Raw genomic sequence first — 16,123 nt, 5'->3', positions numbered from 1 at the left:
ATTACTGTAGCTTTGTAATATAGTTTGAAGGCAAGAAGTGTGATGCCTCCAGCTATGTTCTTTCTCAGAATTACTTTCTGTGTGTGTGAGTGTGTGTGAGTGTGTGTGTGAGTGTGTGGTTCTGTACACATTTTAGAATTGTTTTTATCTGTATCTGTGAAAAAAAACATTGGAATTTGGAGAGATTGCATTGAATCTATAGAGGTCTTTGGGCAGTATGGACATTTTAACAATCTTAATTCTCTTAAGTTTCTCTTAAGCCATTTGATTGAATTCAATAATATACCCATACTGATGTAGTTGTCATAGGCTTTGATTAGAGAAATATGAAATATTCCATTGTTGAAATATTTTGGCTTATAGGGTTATTTGTTGATTGATTCAACTCATTAACAAAAATCAAACTTTGAGTTATCAGTCCTATTCTGAGTGTGGATTGCATGATATTACTGATACCAGTAATACTGGAGACATTAAAGTTGTTACTTTTTCTTTTGTTATACACTCAATTATGTGATAAATCTAGGAGGGTATCATATTACATTATTTCTGATCTGAGAGTGTATTGGTAAGATATAGTTTCTTTCCCATCTTCTTTATCCTAGAACAATATTAGTAAAATAAGATATATTGATTGGAATAAGAGGAATATCATGTGAATTAGTGGATTAGAATACGGATATGATCGAACAATCAAATAATTTTTATTTTAATCCAAAGGAAAATCTGTCATAGAAACAGCCCATGTTATTTTATTTTTTCTCTTTTTAAAACACATGCTTAGTGTTTCTAATCTAATAGCAGAAAAATAAAGTCAAGTCAGTAAAGATTCAGTAAGTATTATACCTGAATATGGAACTTGACATCACTAGATATCTTGATTTGCTGGTTATTTATATAATCAGTTCAGAACATATAACCTTTGTTGAAAAATATAAATAGTTCATGATGAATTCCTATGGCTTATACACTATTGCTGCCTTTGTACCAGGAAAGGGAGTGGTTCCTTTCTCTCTTTCTTTCTCTATCTCTATCTCCTAAAATATTTGTTTAGATTTAAATCACTTCATTAAAAAAACACTTTCTTTTCTAAAAAGAAAAATATCCTTGTTGAGTACTTTAGGAAAAACAAAGTGGGATGTAGGTTATGATCAAAATTTAGGTTCTTGGAGATACTTTATTAACTCAGGACTCATATTAAACTATAATTGATAGTGCTTACCTTTGGGTGGAGATTATTTTAAGTTTCTCAAATTCTAACTAAAGCATCTGACCTTATTTTTTCTAGATACAGAGAAAGGGATAATTTAATAGATTACTTTAATAATAATGTTAATATACTAATATTAGAAATGTGGCCTCTTAGAAGGAACTTTCTGATCGTAAAGCACCTATGAGAAGTGGATTTTTTCACATAAGGCACATATTGCTTAATCTTTTCAGTCTTTCAGTTTATTTTCATTGCTTAACTTTTTCAGTGCTCTTATCTGTTCAATGTAGGTAATAATTATTCCCCAGAGTCATTTTGAGGGCGGGACCTAGCACAATTTCTAGTAAATAGCAATTAAAAATCAGAAGCTTCTTGGGGCACCTGGGTGCTCCAACTCTTGATTTCAGCTCAGATCATGATCCCATGGACCTGGGATCAAGCCCCATGTGTGATTCTGCACTGAGTGTGGAGCCTGCTTAAGATTCTCTCTCTCTCTCTCTCTCTCTCTCTCTCTCTCTCTCTCTCTCCCCCTCTGCCCCACTGATGCACTCTCTCTCTCTCTCTGTCTCTCTCTAAAATAAAATTTTAAAAAATTTAGAAGCTTCTTCATTCCATACTCCCCAGTTCACATATATCTTGGATACACACACAAGTGGGTACAGACATTTCTTTTAAAAAGTAACAAAATATGAATTGGCTTTTAAACACTGAATAAAACGAATCATTTCTAATTAATGATAAATGTAGCATAGAAGAGATTGAAAAACATATCAATATAATTTCAAGTGTATTAAAGAATGTAATGTTGGCATCCCGGGTCAGAGAAAGTCCTCAAAGTTGCTCACACTGTTCACAACACCTGGAATGCCTTTCTCTCTCTTGTCTGTCCTTTCTTTCAACCTCGTCCAACCTGACAGATTCCAACTTGTCTTTTGAAGGTTCTCTCAAAAGTCCTCTTCTCTGAGAAGTCTTCCTTGGGGCTCCGACCTACTGTCAGCAGGCACTTCTCCTCCATGCTTTGATTCACCTGTCTCCGTATTGTTGTTCTGGTCACAGAATAAACATTTAATAAATGTGAAGTCTTCAAACAATTCTGAATCTATTCTATCTCTGATTCGGCTATATCTTTCATAGAAGGAGCTTTCCAATATTAAGATGTAATGTTTCAGTTTTGAATGCTAATATTAATGTATGATCCACATTCCTTTTTTTTTTTTGCTTTTGCTTCTAAATAACATCCCTTAGAAAAGTGTATAACGTCGCTTTAAATAAAATTACATTGGCATATGACATTGTCATAAATTATGGAACGGATGAACTCATGTGAATTCAATAGATAAAGAGCTAAGAATAACTATATATACAGCATTATTTCATAATGAACACAAATTTGGAATGTAGAACCAATAAAATGTCCCAGAATGTGTTTTTAGTTGATGAACACAGAGTAAGGGAGTATTTTTGTTGTAGATAGTGGAAGGATGATTTAGGGCAGTTACTGTTTTATTTTTGTATGTCTTGTTTAATTAAGTAGGCAGTAATAAAAATTTTGAACATGATAAAAGTTTTCCCAGAAACTGTTCATAGGTCTTCCTGCTGGAAAACATCCACTAAAAAATGTTTATCTCCTGTTTTTCCTATGATTTTATACTACAAGCAGGATTAAGAATTTAATAAAGAAGAGCAAACTGTAATTATTCAGGAGAACTATTATGAGGGCATAAATTTAAATTATTTTGAATTTTATATTCTAAAGTTTATAAATTTGACCTCTTTTAAGAGAAATGAAAGAAACAAGGAAATTCCTTTCTCCTGTGTTTAGGCATTCCTTTCCTCTCTCCCTCTGTCCCTCCCCTCTTCTCTCTGTAGCTTTTTCATTCAGTTTCTCTTTAAAGAACAATTGCACCAATAGGCTACTTCAAATCAAATTTATGAAGCTAAAAATAAGGTCGTAAAAAGTCTTACATTTTTATTCTTCGAACTAAGAGGTAGTATCATTATGGCATGATTGGGCATGTGCGTGTGCATGAGTGCATGTTTTAAAAGGCTCCAGTTATGCAAAATTTCAAGCTTGATGACTTGAGTATCATTTTATATTGGAAAATATATGCTGAACAGACTTTCTTGTATCTGAAAGGGCAAGGAAATAATTATATTAATTATCTAAAAATAAAACATACATTTTATACCACAGTTCCCAGCTGAAATGAATTACTTGCTAACAGAAGTTAATGTTTAATTGGCTAGGTACGAAAAGAGTATGGGAAATGCCTGCGGACGCATTGTTGTAGTGGCAAAAGTACAGAGAGTTCCATTGGCTCAGGGAAAACATCTGGTTCTCGAACTCCTGGACGCTACTCCACGGGCTCACAGGTAACTAGCATTTGTTAATTAAAATGAGATCTCTCTTACCTATATTCTGTTACGCGTTGCTGTCCTCGATCAGAACTATCTTCTATCCCAAGTGTTTAATACATCCAGTTTGTTGTTGTTGCTGTTGCTGTTGTTTTAGTGTCTCACATAAGAACAATGATGACAAAAATTTAAGAAGCCACATTGCAATAAAATTATGAAACTTAGGGTCTCCGTTTGCATGATAGTTAATGATTTTAGATTATTCCTAGTTGAATGAATACAGATGGTGAGGAAAGGAATTTGGCACTTTCCCCAAAATTCTAAGAAAGGGATATTTTATATATATGATTCTTAAGTGAATTACCTCTTTTAACCAGGAGAGTAATTCTCTATCACATACTGAAAATATGTACTTATTAAGTGGTATGTTTAGTAAAAACAGCCCTAATTCATATTGTATTTATCATGTGGTGATAAGTTGAATACAGTTCAAAGCTGTGAAGGATACATTAACAGCAGCATTGGCTTAACTGGTCTACCTGTTGCCCTTGGCCGTCCAGCACTCCAGGTAGCAGCTGCATTGACTGTCATCTGGGAAGCTGTAAACTTTTGAGTAACCTGACTGACATTTTTCCCATGCCACAATTTGAGTCCAAAGATTATTATATAGAAATTTCAGCAACTCCAGGATGCTAAAATGAGCCAATCAAATAAGACCGGATTGGGGTGCTTTGCTGGCTCAGTCAGTAAAGCATGAAACTCTTGATCACAGGATTGTGAGTTCAAGTCTCACACTGGGCATGTAGCCTAACTAAGTAAAATGATAAAAATAAAAAAAATAAAATAAATGCCAAGATTATGTGGGCCATGGGTGAGTTTGAGTTCAGACTAGCAGACTAATATTTTGGAGATTTCCTGATCCAGTGGGAAAAGCAATCATGTTTTCAGGGTAGTCTATTTTTTTTTTTCTAAAGAAGGCTTAAATGTAAATTGATAAAGTTGTAAATCAGGAACTTAGTTTTTCTTAACCCTTTCAGCTCAACCTGTGGATCTTAATTTTTTTGTAAATTTGGTAATTTTATATGAAATAAGAAAGATCACTTTAGGTGTTCTTTGTTTAATGCTTGATTGTCTTGTAAACTTAACAGATTAAATTTACCAACAATTCCATTTTTGTGCTTAGAAAATTAAATATCCTTGGACTGCCTGGGTGGCTCAGTCAGTTAAGCTTCCAAATCTTGATTTCAACCTAGCTCATGATTTCACAGTTCCTGAGATTGAGCCCCATGTTGGGCTCTGTGCTAACAGCACAGAGCCTGCTTGGGATTCTCTCTCCCACTCTTTCTGCCCCTCTCCCACTTATGCTTTCTCTCTTCCTCTCTCAAAAGAAATAAACATTAAAAAATAAAGAAAATTAAGTATCATTGACCTTTAAATATCATTTACAAATTTAATATGTCTGATTCATATGTCAGATTGGATAATTATGTACACCTAAGTAGCACTGGAATGACTCTTAATTATAAATGAAAGATAATGCACAATATTTTCATAAAGAAATACTTTCTTCAAACTGATGGAGTTCTCTTTTATGAGTAAAACCACATATTTAATATCAATCTAACATTTGTAACTAAACATTTAAAAGTAACGTGTAACTGTCAAACCTACCCAACTATTAACACTTAAATTAATAACCACAAATTATCGTAATATCGTGAAGCCTCTCCCTACATATAATACACAATCATTAACAGTTTGAATTTTTTTTTATTTCTATACCTTACTGAGGTTACAAAGTTGCAAATTTGGGGGAAACAGATGTATCAATTTAGGTGGGCTGAGATTTCTGAGTGTAGGACTACCAAATACATCAGCCAATTAGAAATCTGAAGTCTCCAGGCACTTGGGTGGCTCAGTCGGTTAAGCGTCCAACTCTTTATTTTGGTTCAGGTCATGATCTCATGGTTTGTGAAATCAAGCACTGCATTGGGCTCTATCCGTGCTGTCAGTGTGGAGCTTGCTTGGGATTCTCTCTCTCTCTAGCTCTCTCTCTCTCTCTGCCCCTCCCCCACTCACTCCCTCTCTGTCTCTATCAAAATAAATAAATAAACGTTTAATAATCTGAAGTCTCACATAATTTTAGGGGTACACGTGGATGATGCTTCTAGCATGAGGCTCTTCTCCACACCTTTACTTTCACACCAATAATCCTTACCTCCCTTTTTATAATAATCTTTTCCACAACTTTGAAATTGACATTGCTTAGATCCTGTGTGCCATCTAGCTTGATTAGTTCCTACATGCTTTTCATATAACTCAGTTCATCAGCCACCATCTTGTGACATTTGACAAATGTCACTAATGAAACAATCCAACTTGAAAGTTTCATGTATTATGTTACAACAGAGTTGTGTAATGTTTAGCAATACTTTTAAGGTCAAAGAGCAATGCAGGTTAACAGAATAACCATAAATTTGCTGTGTGGTAGCCCATGGTTAGAAGTCTCGCCTTGGCATGTATCATCCATGACCAAAAACAAGTTACTAATGTCACTGACCCTCAGGTTTTTCATCTATAGAGCGGTGGTAATAATACTTATTTGTTAGTTGTTAGGAAGGTTGAGGTAATGTATTCAAAACACTTAAATTGTGAGTACTCAATAAATCGGAGCAGCTATCCCTTACTAGTGTCATTATTACAGAATAGAATATCAGATATATATTTCAAAGCTGTATCATATTTTTTCTTCACTATTATATTTCTGATATCACAATTCTAGTCCTCCAAAAGAAAAAACCTTACATTGTTTCCTTATGCTGACTATAATACTAATTCTGATTAACTGACCATCCAACCCTACATAAGGTAATAGTTATTTAAATCATCTTTTCAAGTAAAAATGATAAATGTATTTCATATAAACTGTGACCTTCCATAGTCTAAACTACTCATGGATATTTAGGTAAAATCTTGGGACTACGGATGCTTTATCCATGTCAGAAAACTTGTAAAATAGCAATCCCTATATGTATGTATGTGTGTGTATATATATATATATATATATATATATATATATATATATATATGTTATTTTTTTACTAAAAAATATTGAATGTCCTGTATTTAATGGCAGGACAGTCTTCTAAGCTCTCAAGTCACAGTGGTTAAAAGACAAATACCTTCCCCTGTGATCTAGAGCTTTCATTCTAATTGTGGAAGATAGAAAACTTATTAAAAAATAAACCAACAGAAAATACCAGATTATAAAAGCTGGTAGAGAGCCAAGTATGGTGATTTGATACAGAAATTCCAGGTGGCTACTTGGATTAAGTGCTGGAAAAAGACTATTTTGGAGGATGATATTGACACCAAGATTCTGAATGACAGGAAGGAAATTCAGGGGAAGAGAATTCCAGGTGAGAGAACATCTAATGCAAAGCCCTTAAGGTAGAGGAGACAGGCAAACTCAGGAATGGAAAGAATGTCATTGACTAAATTGGGTGAAAGTGAATAGGAGATAAGTCAAAGGAGAAGGCTAGACATGGATCAGTAATTGTTTGTAAGAGTACGAAAATTTAGATTTTATTTTGAATACTTTAGAAAGCCAGTGAGATGATTTAGAACAGGAAGTGGCAGGAGATCATCCAGGTATGACAAAGATCACGTGGCTTCCATGTAGGTAGTGGAGGGGCATTGACTGGCAAGACTAAAAAGTGAAAGCCCTCTCTACCTGTTGCTCCCCCTACCTACATGTTGCTAATAAACACTTACAAAAGCTCTGTAGTACCCAAATCACACAAACAGATATTCACACCATATGTATAGAATTGGTTTGTGTTTCTATGTGTTTATAAAAACTATGGACTAAGGTATTATCCTTCATCTTTGACCTTTCTTTAATCTGTCATTTGTTTTCTATTTGTTTTGACTTTTTAGGTATATTTATATTTATCACATGAATTTGAAACATAAACCGTGTATGTAATGTCTATTAAATGATGAAGCATCATAATAAAATGAATACCTGTGAACATCCAACTCAGAAATTGAACATTTTCCATATATGTTGCCTTCTCGAAACCTCTTTTGAATTAGTTCCTGTGCCTCCAACCAGAGAAGACTTCTGTTCTTCATTCCCTTGATGTATTCTAATAGTTTCTCCCCCTCCAAAAAAGATGTTTGGTGTTACTTTTTAAAATCTTTTTTCTGGGGCGCCTGGGTGGCGCAGTCGGTTAAGCGTCCGACTTCAGCCAGGTCACGATCTCGTGGTCCATGAGTTCGAGCCCCGCGTCAGGCTCTGGGCTGATGGCTCGGAGCCTGGAGCCTGTTTCCGGTTCTGTGTCTCCCTCTCTCTCTGCCCCTCCCCCGTTCATGCTCTGTCTCTCTCTGTCCCAAAAATAAATAAAAACGTTGAAGAAAAAAAAATTTAAAATCTTTTTTCTAAGTGGTATATTACTATATGTTGTCTTCTGTGACTTGCTCTTTTCACCCCCACATTATCCTAGTTCATTCCATAAACATTTAAGTGTTGTCTCTGTGCTATATAATGTATACTTTTCCTCTGCCTGCAATATTTCACCTTTTTCTCCTAGATCAGGAGCCAGTTGAATGGATTCAAATGTTGGTTTTGTCATTTATTAGGCCCGTGACATTGGACATGCTAATTAAATTCTGAACCTCAATTTTCTAATCACTAAGAGTACTTGCCTCAAGGAACTCTTGTGTGATTTCAATGAGTGAATAAATGAAAAACACATAGTATATAACCTAGAATTCTAGGTTCTAATTCTAATTCCATAGACTGACTTAAAATACATATTTTACATATAAATACATATTTTACATATGCATACATATAATCTTTATCTTGTACCACATAGTATTTCAGGGTGGTGATACATCAATAAACAAAAAAGACACAATTTCTGTTTTTTGATAGTCTCAGATCTAATTCAGACATTAGATGTTAAATATTGGACATTACATATAAATATAAGAAATAAATACATTGTAGTTATAGGTCATGTTGTATAACATAATAATGACTATGGGGGGGAAAGCAGGGCTAGGTGGGTGGAATACAATTCTAAATAGGGTGATCAAGTTAGGTCCGTTCAAGGAGAAAATATTTGAGCAAAAATTTAAAGAGAAGAAGGAGTTATCCATACGTGTATCTGGGGGAAGAACACTTCAGGCCGAGGAAGCAATTGTACCAAGCCTGAGGCAGAAGCATACTTAGCTTGTTAAGGAATGGCAAGAGAACCAGTGTGGGTACTCAGGTTGGGGAGACTAACAGAAGCTGAGATAATGGGGTAGCTCATACAAATGTCGCCTACCAACAATCATAACTTCATTAAATCTGTTAAGAAATCACTTCTTCAGTGCAGTGCTCACAGACTTCCCAGCCAAGGATGTATCCTCTCATGTGCACTGAAACATTTTGTTTAATTATGTAGTATAACAAACATTAACAAGAGTATACAAAAGATAAGTGTATGCACAGTGGTTTAGTACCTCTCCCCAGGTTAAATATTAGAATGTTGGGAGTGCCTCAGAAACCCTTTGGACCTTTCTCCATCATTCACCTCAAACATATCCACCATCTTAATTTTTCACGTATTTTGTTTTGCATGTGTGCGATACTTATTCACAGGACATCATCCAGCACATATTCTCTTCTATTTTCTTCCTTTCCTCAGGCATCTATGTTGCTGCAGGAAGCTATGTTGATTTTCTATTTTTCTTATTCTGTATCGTTCTATACATCCATTCTACCACTGTCAGTCATTCGGGTTTGTAGTCTTCAGCTATAATAATTAATGGTTCTGTGGAGATTTTTGGGCACATTGTTTACTTTGGCATTTATTTTTCTGGTAATTTGTTGTATCTATCACTTACTAACCTAGTAGTTCCACAAAGATAAAGATATTTTTTGTTTGCCTTTTCCCTTTGTATTTTCTGGAGTAACATTTGGTATGCAGTAGAGGGTAATTAATATTTTTAATTTTTTTTATTGTTTATTATTGGGGGGGGGGGAGAGACATAAAGCAAGCAGGGAAGTGGCAGAGAGAGAGGGAGACACAGAATAGGAAGCAGGCTCCAGGCTCTGAGCTCTCAGCACAGAGCCCAACGTGGGACTCTAACTCACAAGATCATGACCTGAGCTGTAGTTTGCCGCCCAACTGACTGAGCCACCCAGGTGCCCCCTAATTAATATTTTTAATTAATTAAATGACAAATAGAAACAAATGTGAGAGAATTGTCCCCAGTATTTCAGTTTGAAGTTTTTAAGTATGTTTCAATAGAAAGTGTTTAAGTGCTGAGGATCTATAATCCTGCACCAGTTTTCTTATTCTTTTCTTTCTTTCTTTCTGTCTTTCTTTCTTTCTCTCTCTCTCTCTCTCTCTCTCTCTCTCTCTCTCTCTCTCTAAGTAGGCATGAGCTTGAAATCATGACCTTGAAATCAAGAGTCAAGTGCTCTACTCAGTGAGCCACTCAGGCACCTCTCTTATTCTTTTATTTACTAGTTTTGTTCTGTGTGTGTGTGTGTGTGTGTGTGTGTGTGTGTGTGTGTGTGTCTGGTGTCTATGTGTGTTTCTTTGTGTGTGGTTGCTGACCTATAAAACAATATACACAATGTAGAAATGCCCCAAGATTTATAAAACCAATTGTCTAATATTTTAAGTTTAGGTACTCCTCTTATTCACGGTGTTCAAATGTATTCGGAACATAACCCATTTGTGAGCTTGGTTTTACCACTACCATGACTAGGAGTAATAGTTCTTAAAACTATTCATCCTTGGAAAAACTGAAAATGTTTTGTTTCCTCATCACAGGATTGTTGATACTTTTTTGATCCCTAACTCAATAAAATAGCAAAACAATAAAGTAGAAAAAAATCCACCTCCCAATAATAGACAAATATTACACTGCTTCAGTTATCTGGCACTTAGAAAACTGAATTTGAGAATATAAATAATGATGTAAGAATTTTCAGTTCTCTATAAATTACCTACTGTGAAGAAATGAATAGGGTGAACTGACTTCCTTTATCTCCTTTGAGAGAAAGAAAAGTCAAAATCATATATAACCTGTGAAATTACACTGATCTTACAAAATTTATGGAAAATATTGAGTTTAGTCACATTTTAATAATACACTATTCTTTTCTTACTAACCTTTTTCTTTCTTGCAAGTTTCTGAATTCTTGAACTAAATCTTTTGTTAATAAAACTGACAATTTAATACATATTTAAATATCCATTCCCATAAAAGTTACAATGAAAATAATTGTTTCATTCTGGAAACTAAAATTATTAAAATTCTAACTGTCTAGAGGACACTTCCATATACCTTCAACATGTTTCAATTGGTATAGTACATTACATTTATTGCTTTTTCAGTTACAATTATTTTTGGTATAAGCATTTCGGAATACACTTAATGAGAACCAGTTATTGTCATTAATTTAGTTTCTGATATTCTTATGCTACCATACTGCAAGCATGTAAAAGTTACACATTTGCCAGATGCCGGACCAAAGGTCTCGTATAACTACGACAGAAAGAAACAGAACGATTTGTGTGAAACTTCACTGCCTGGTGAGTTCATTTCCTTTTGTGCCTTTACCCCATCCAGAGCCGAATTCGTAGAATGTGGAATGACACGGTCCGAAAGCAGTCAGAGTCTTCCTTCATTACTGGAGACATAAACAGTTCAGCGTCACTCAACAGAGGTAAGTAGAAATGATTTTTCCTATTTAGTACGTTTGTGATTACTCTATGAAGTTCTTAAATGCATTGTTTTTTTTTTTTTCTTTTTTTTTTCTTTTTGGAACTTCTGGACCTTGTTCCAAGTGATAGGAATATTGCAAGGATATAAAACCTGGCTGAGTGTAGCAGTGTGTTCCATTATTCATAAGCCTTTTTTTTTTTTTTTTGAATCCTGAGTTTTCAGGAAATCTTTTCTGAAAGGAAGTTAGAAAATGAGAACTTTCCTTTTCTAGTCATCTGCCACTTTAATAAACTGGTGAGCTGTCAGGCCTCATTGGAAGCAGTGAAAATGGGCAATTATGTGGCTATATAGTCTGCTAAGCATCATAGAGTTCCACATTGTCCCAGGCATAGAGCAATTTCATAGTCTTTGTGGAAGTAAAAATATACTGTCTAATACATATTTGAGACAACCTGTATATTTGGGGTAAAAATCGCATCTGATCATAGTATCTACAAACTTATCCAGCATATTTAAAGATCTAGGGGAAAAAATATATATACATATATTATGATTTGTGTGTGTGTGTGTGTGTGTGTGTGTGTGTGTGTGTGTGTGTGTATGTGCTTCTGGTTATCATGTGCATAGGGCATCAATTTAGACTTTGAAGTGAAGTTTCCTTAAGCTACTATTTTGTTTGTGGTTGATTTTTTTTATTCTTCTCTGTCTTTCCGTCTCCCTCTTTCCCTCCTTCCCTCCCTCTTATTCAGTGTATGTGTGTGTTGGGGGCGGGGGTGATTAGAATTAAATCAACTCCAGTCAAAATGAGTAAATGCTATGTTTGTCTAGAGCTAAAGGACACTGTAGACATTTCTGGGGAATACTTAGACTATAGTTTTATCTGGAAAGGTGGAATTTGCATAAGCCTATTCCAGTCACAGTGTCCTAACAGATATTTTTGATACATATATTAAGTATATATTGAGTACAACATTGTTTTTTTCCTTATCCCCGAACTAGGATTATTAGTTGATTTTAAACCTGCTTCTGTTAGCTTTTTGTTACATTAAATGCTACTTAGAAACAAACAGTTAACAATCATGGGTTATGATTCAGAAAAATTTAGATCCTGGTGCGGCTCTTAATTACTTTTACTCAATTAATTTGCATCTTATTTACATAAAAGAAGTTGGGACTAATAGTGTCCAAGTTGAACCTGATACAGGGACCCATGTTATATGTAATCTTAATATGTTATTTGGGGCAGTGATATAACAACTGTAACCTAATAATGATATTACATTTTCTCTGTCACTTCTGCCTGAGTAGGAATAGTGAGTGCAATTATTCCTCCAAAAAATACCTTTTTGTATTTTGTTTCTTTATTAATCTGTTTTTATTTGCTAGATTTTGATTTACATAGTCTCATCTAAATATTCTTTTTCAAGTTTTATTTTAATGGCTAGTTTGTGAAAATTTATTTTAATATGAATACTCTAACTTAAGACATGCTTTCAAATCATACAATGCAGATTACTTACAGATGCCTTCAACATTTAGGAACTAATTTGCTTTCATAGTTAGAGACTTTGTTTATTGCCTAATCCCACAGATGGAAAATTTACAGTATGTTACTAGAAAGAAAGCTACCCTTATGAATAGGATTTATTATTAGAAGTATCTTGCATCTAATGATCACAGTAACCATAGAACAATTGTTGTTTCAACAAAAGATGAGATCATGTATTCTAATGATGTACTGTTTATTTGCCTACCGTGAAGATGGTTAAAATATGTAAAATTATGATGTTGTCTAGCATTATGATCTAAATTTATATAAAGATTGTAAGGTATGTGACTTTACTAAAAATTGTTTTAAATGGACACGTTTTCATGACCTTGATTTTCAGGTCAATCACGAATAACATTCTGTACCTTTTTAGTCCCTTCTAACGAATTTCATCAACTTGGAATATGTAATTATGTGGATGACTGGGTCAGTTTGAAGTATATTTAAAGGAAATAATATTTTATACTGACCGACCATATGTTTAAATCTGGTTGCAAAATCTTTAGTTTTAAAAGTATTTCTTAAAGTTACTCTTGAAGAATGGTATAAAATTTCTTGTGACACCAAATAAGTTATTCTAATGTTGACTTTGGGGAGGGGGTTAAATTGAATTTATGATTTGAAGTGTGTCCAGCCAGTGATCTCTTCCTTCAGGATATATATTCTTCCTTTCACTCAGTGACTTTAATGGTGGTAGACATCAGAGTGATCTTCTTGATTTCCCACATTAATTCCCCATTCCCCCAAGTCAGAAACTCATTTTATTCTCATCTCATTATTTTTTTGTCTTAGATGCCTGGAGTACTTTAAAATTTTATTTCTTCATAGTATATCTCTGAAGATCGTCTTTAACCTCCTTCTTTAATCTTGTCTTATTTCCCAGGGTCCTATCTTCCCTGCATTCAGGCGTGTGTATCATATTTAGGTAGGTGGAATCCAAGATTCACCTTTCCAGATAAACCCTTCAGTCACCTCAGCAACATAATTGTTCACCATTATTTAATCAAAAGATTATATTCTCTATTAAATAAAAATTCTAGGCACTGCATCTTTGCATCTTCATATATTCTAACTTCCCATTCATTCTTAGTTTCTTCTTACCAGCTGGCAATTTTTTGTTAATTTAAACCCCATTTTCCTTTCTTTCCAAGCCAGTTATATTAAATTTCTTGTCTTTAGAACAGTTCTGGCCCTTGAAAACTACAAGAAGTTGTCTAAAAGCTAGTCCTATTTTTTACTTTAGGTTTTCTTTCGTATTCATACCACTGCTCAATTCATCAAAAGAATAATTATTTTATAATTCTGTATGTCTTACCATCTATTCTTCCAAACAGGAATTCATCATTATCATCTTTGGGATCCATTAAGAATAAAACATCTACCATGCAGTACAGAACTCTTTCTCAAGGGTTTTTATTTTTTCAAACCATCTTTAATATTCTGTTCTTGCACCAACTTGTTATATCCTATGTATCAGATGACCTGCCTAGATTTTCCAGTGTGATCAACTTGATTACCGTTGGGATTTTATTCCTTAGAATCATGCAAAACCTTGGAAGATTTATTGATAATTTTCAGTTCATGTAATCATTCTTATATATTCTCTTTGGAATTTTGTTATTTGGTCACCTCATCTCTTTAAAACCTTCCATTACATTTGTCCTTTGAATATGTATACTCATGAAGGGGTTTTTGCAAAGGTTCCCTGTGCATTTTAAGATATATTTTCTGCTTCTGACTTGTTTGCTACAATGCTACTCACTCATAAATTAAGAATTCCTTGAGGCCGGTACCCCAGGGCAACTATCAAGTTAATTTCCCTGATGCCACTGCCTACACAGTTTGAAGGAGCTTTCAAGAGCATTAATGTGGTAGTTGAGTATAAAAAGTTTTAAAGAAGTTTAACTCTGATCTAACTCAAGATTTTACAAATGCCACAGGAGGGTTCATTTATTTGTTCATTTAAATATTTACTATTTGTTCATATCTTGAAGTCAGGCCTCAATCCCTGAGCCTCCCCCAGGTGTATTAGAAATTTCACCCAACTTTCCAGTAGCTCCAACTTCCCAATAGTGGTAGAAACAATATGTAGCTAGAGTAATCTTCTACTCATATCTCCTACCCACAATCTCTACTGGCCAAACCTTGCCCTGAATGAGTTAGACCATCAATGCCTCTGAAACTTGAGTTCAATCATAAAATGAAGCATTTCTGAGAAATTGCTCTGCTAGTTCAGTTAATGGTTAAACATTTCGTCTCTTTTTATAGATCTGTATAGAAATTAGGGTATTTTCTGAAATTAGATTTTATTAGGCTTTATCTCATTGTGAATAATATAATTGCATTCCCCATTTTCTTTTTATTTCATTAGTTGAGTTGACATCAGAAATTTCAGTTTAAAATCTAGTTTTGCTAGATAGCTGCTACCAATATGATGTTGTATGAATTATGACAAGTGTCCCATGCCCACCCCTCCTCAGCTGTGGAGTTATTACAAAAATGTAACCCATTGTAGTGGCAGGATTAGCAAAAAGGCATTTCTTCTTTTGAAACGATAGCATGACTGGCAAAGGTGGATTTTTATTTCCCCCTACCTCCCACCCTCTGTCTTATCAACCTCCCACAGAAATTAATGCAATTTAGATTTTTACACATGGAGATCTGACTGGTAAAGCTAGATTTATTTAAGCCAAATCTATGTATTGTATGACTGAAAACTGTCTCTTTTGTAGATGTCCAGCACTTATTTATTAATGTTGATGGGATTCTCCATTCAAGGTTCAGATTCATATTAATCGACACATGCATTCTCAGTAAATTTATGTAATCAGTACAATTATGATGGACTATGATGATCTTTTCATCAATTTTAGGGGTAAATCTTGGCTCTCAGTGGCACAACGACCTACTGAAAGGCATTACCTGTTAGGGACATTGTTGATACAAAGGGGGAAAGCATCATCAAATAGACATTTGCAAATTGTTGACTTACTCATTGTAGTTTTCATAGTAGTTTTGAGAATGGGGTTTCAATCCGGTGACGTTTGGTAAATTGCTTATTTTCTCAGTGTCTATGCAATAAGGATATAAATAGCACCCTCTTCACAGGGACCTTGACAGGACCAAGTGAGCTTACATATGTTAATTCCTTACTACAGTGCCTGGAACACAAGTACTATTATCATTATTTTATTCAGAAGTTCACTTATATCTTCTAACAATTGAAAACTGATCCTTGTCAGTGCTCTGAGATAATTAGATATTAAAATTCA

At 34.3% G+C, this 16,123-nt stretch overlaps 1 protein-coding gene across 26 annotated transcripts in view; it reads left to right on the top strand.

Annotated features, from left to right (window-relative positions):
* The window catches only part of ADGRL3 (adhesion G protein-coupled receptor L3), an 818,271-nt gene that overhangs the window by 772,863 nt on the left and 29,285 nt on the right, over positions 1–16,123 (top strand). For all 26 annotated transcript variants that reach the window (XM_053217310.1, XM_053217313.1, XM_053217311.1 and 23 more), the window contains 2 exons: positions 3,458–3,583; positions 11,207–11,303. In XM_053217310.1, coding sequence (XP_053073285.1) covers positions 3,458–3,583; positions 11,207–11,303 — 223 coding nt within the window. The remainder of the gene's footprint in view (positions 1–3,457; positions 3,584–11,206; positions 11,304–16,123) is intronic.

This window comes from Acinonyx jubatus, chromosome B1 (genome assembly GCF_027475565.1).
Source record: "Acinonyx jubatus isolate Ajub_Pintada_27869175 chromosome B1, VMU_Ajub_asm_v1.0, whole genome shotgun sequence".
Lineage (NCBI taxonomy): Eukaryota > Metazoa > Chordata > Mammalia > Carnivora > Felidae > Acinonyx > Acinonyx jubatus.
This window is presented reverse-complemented; position numbering and strand designations above follow the sequence as displayed.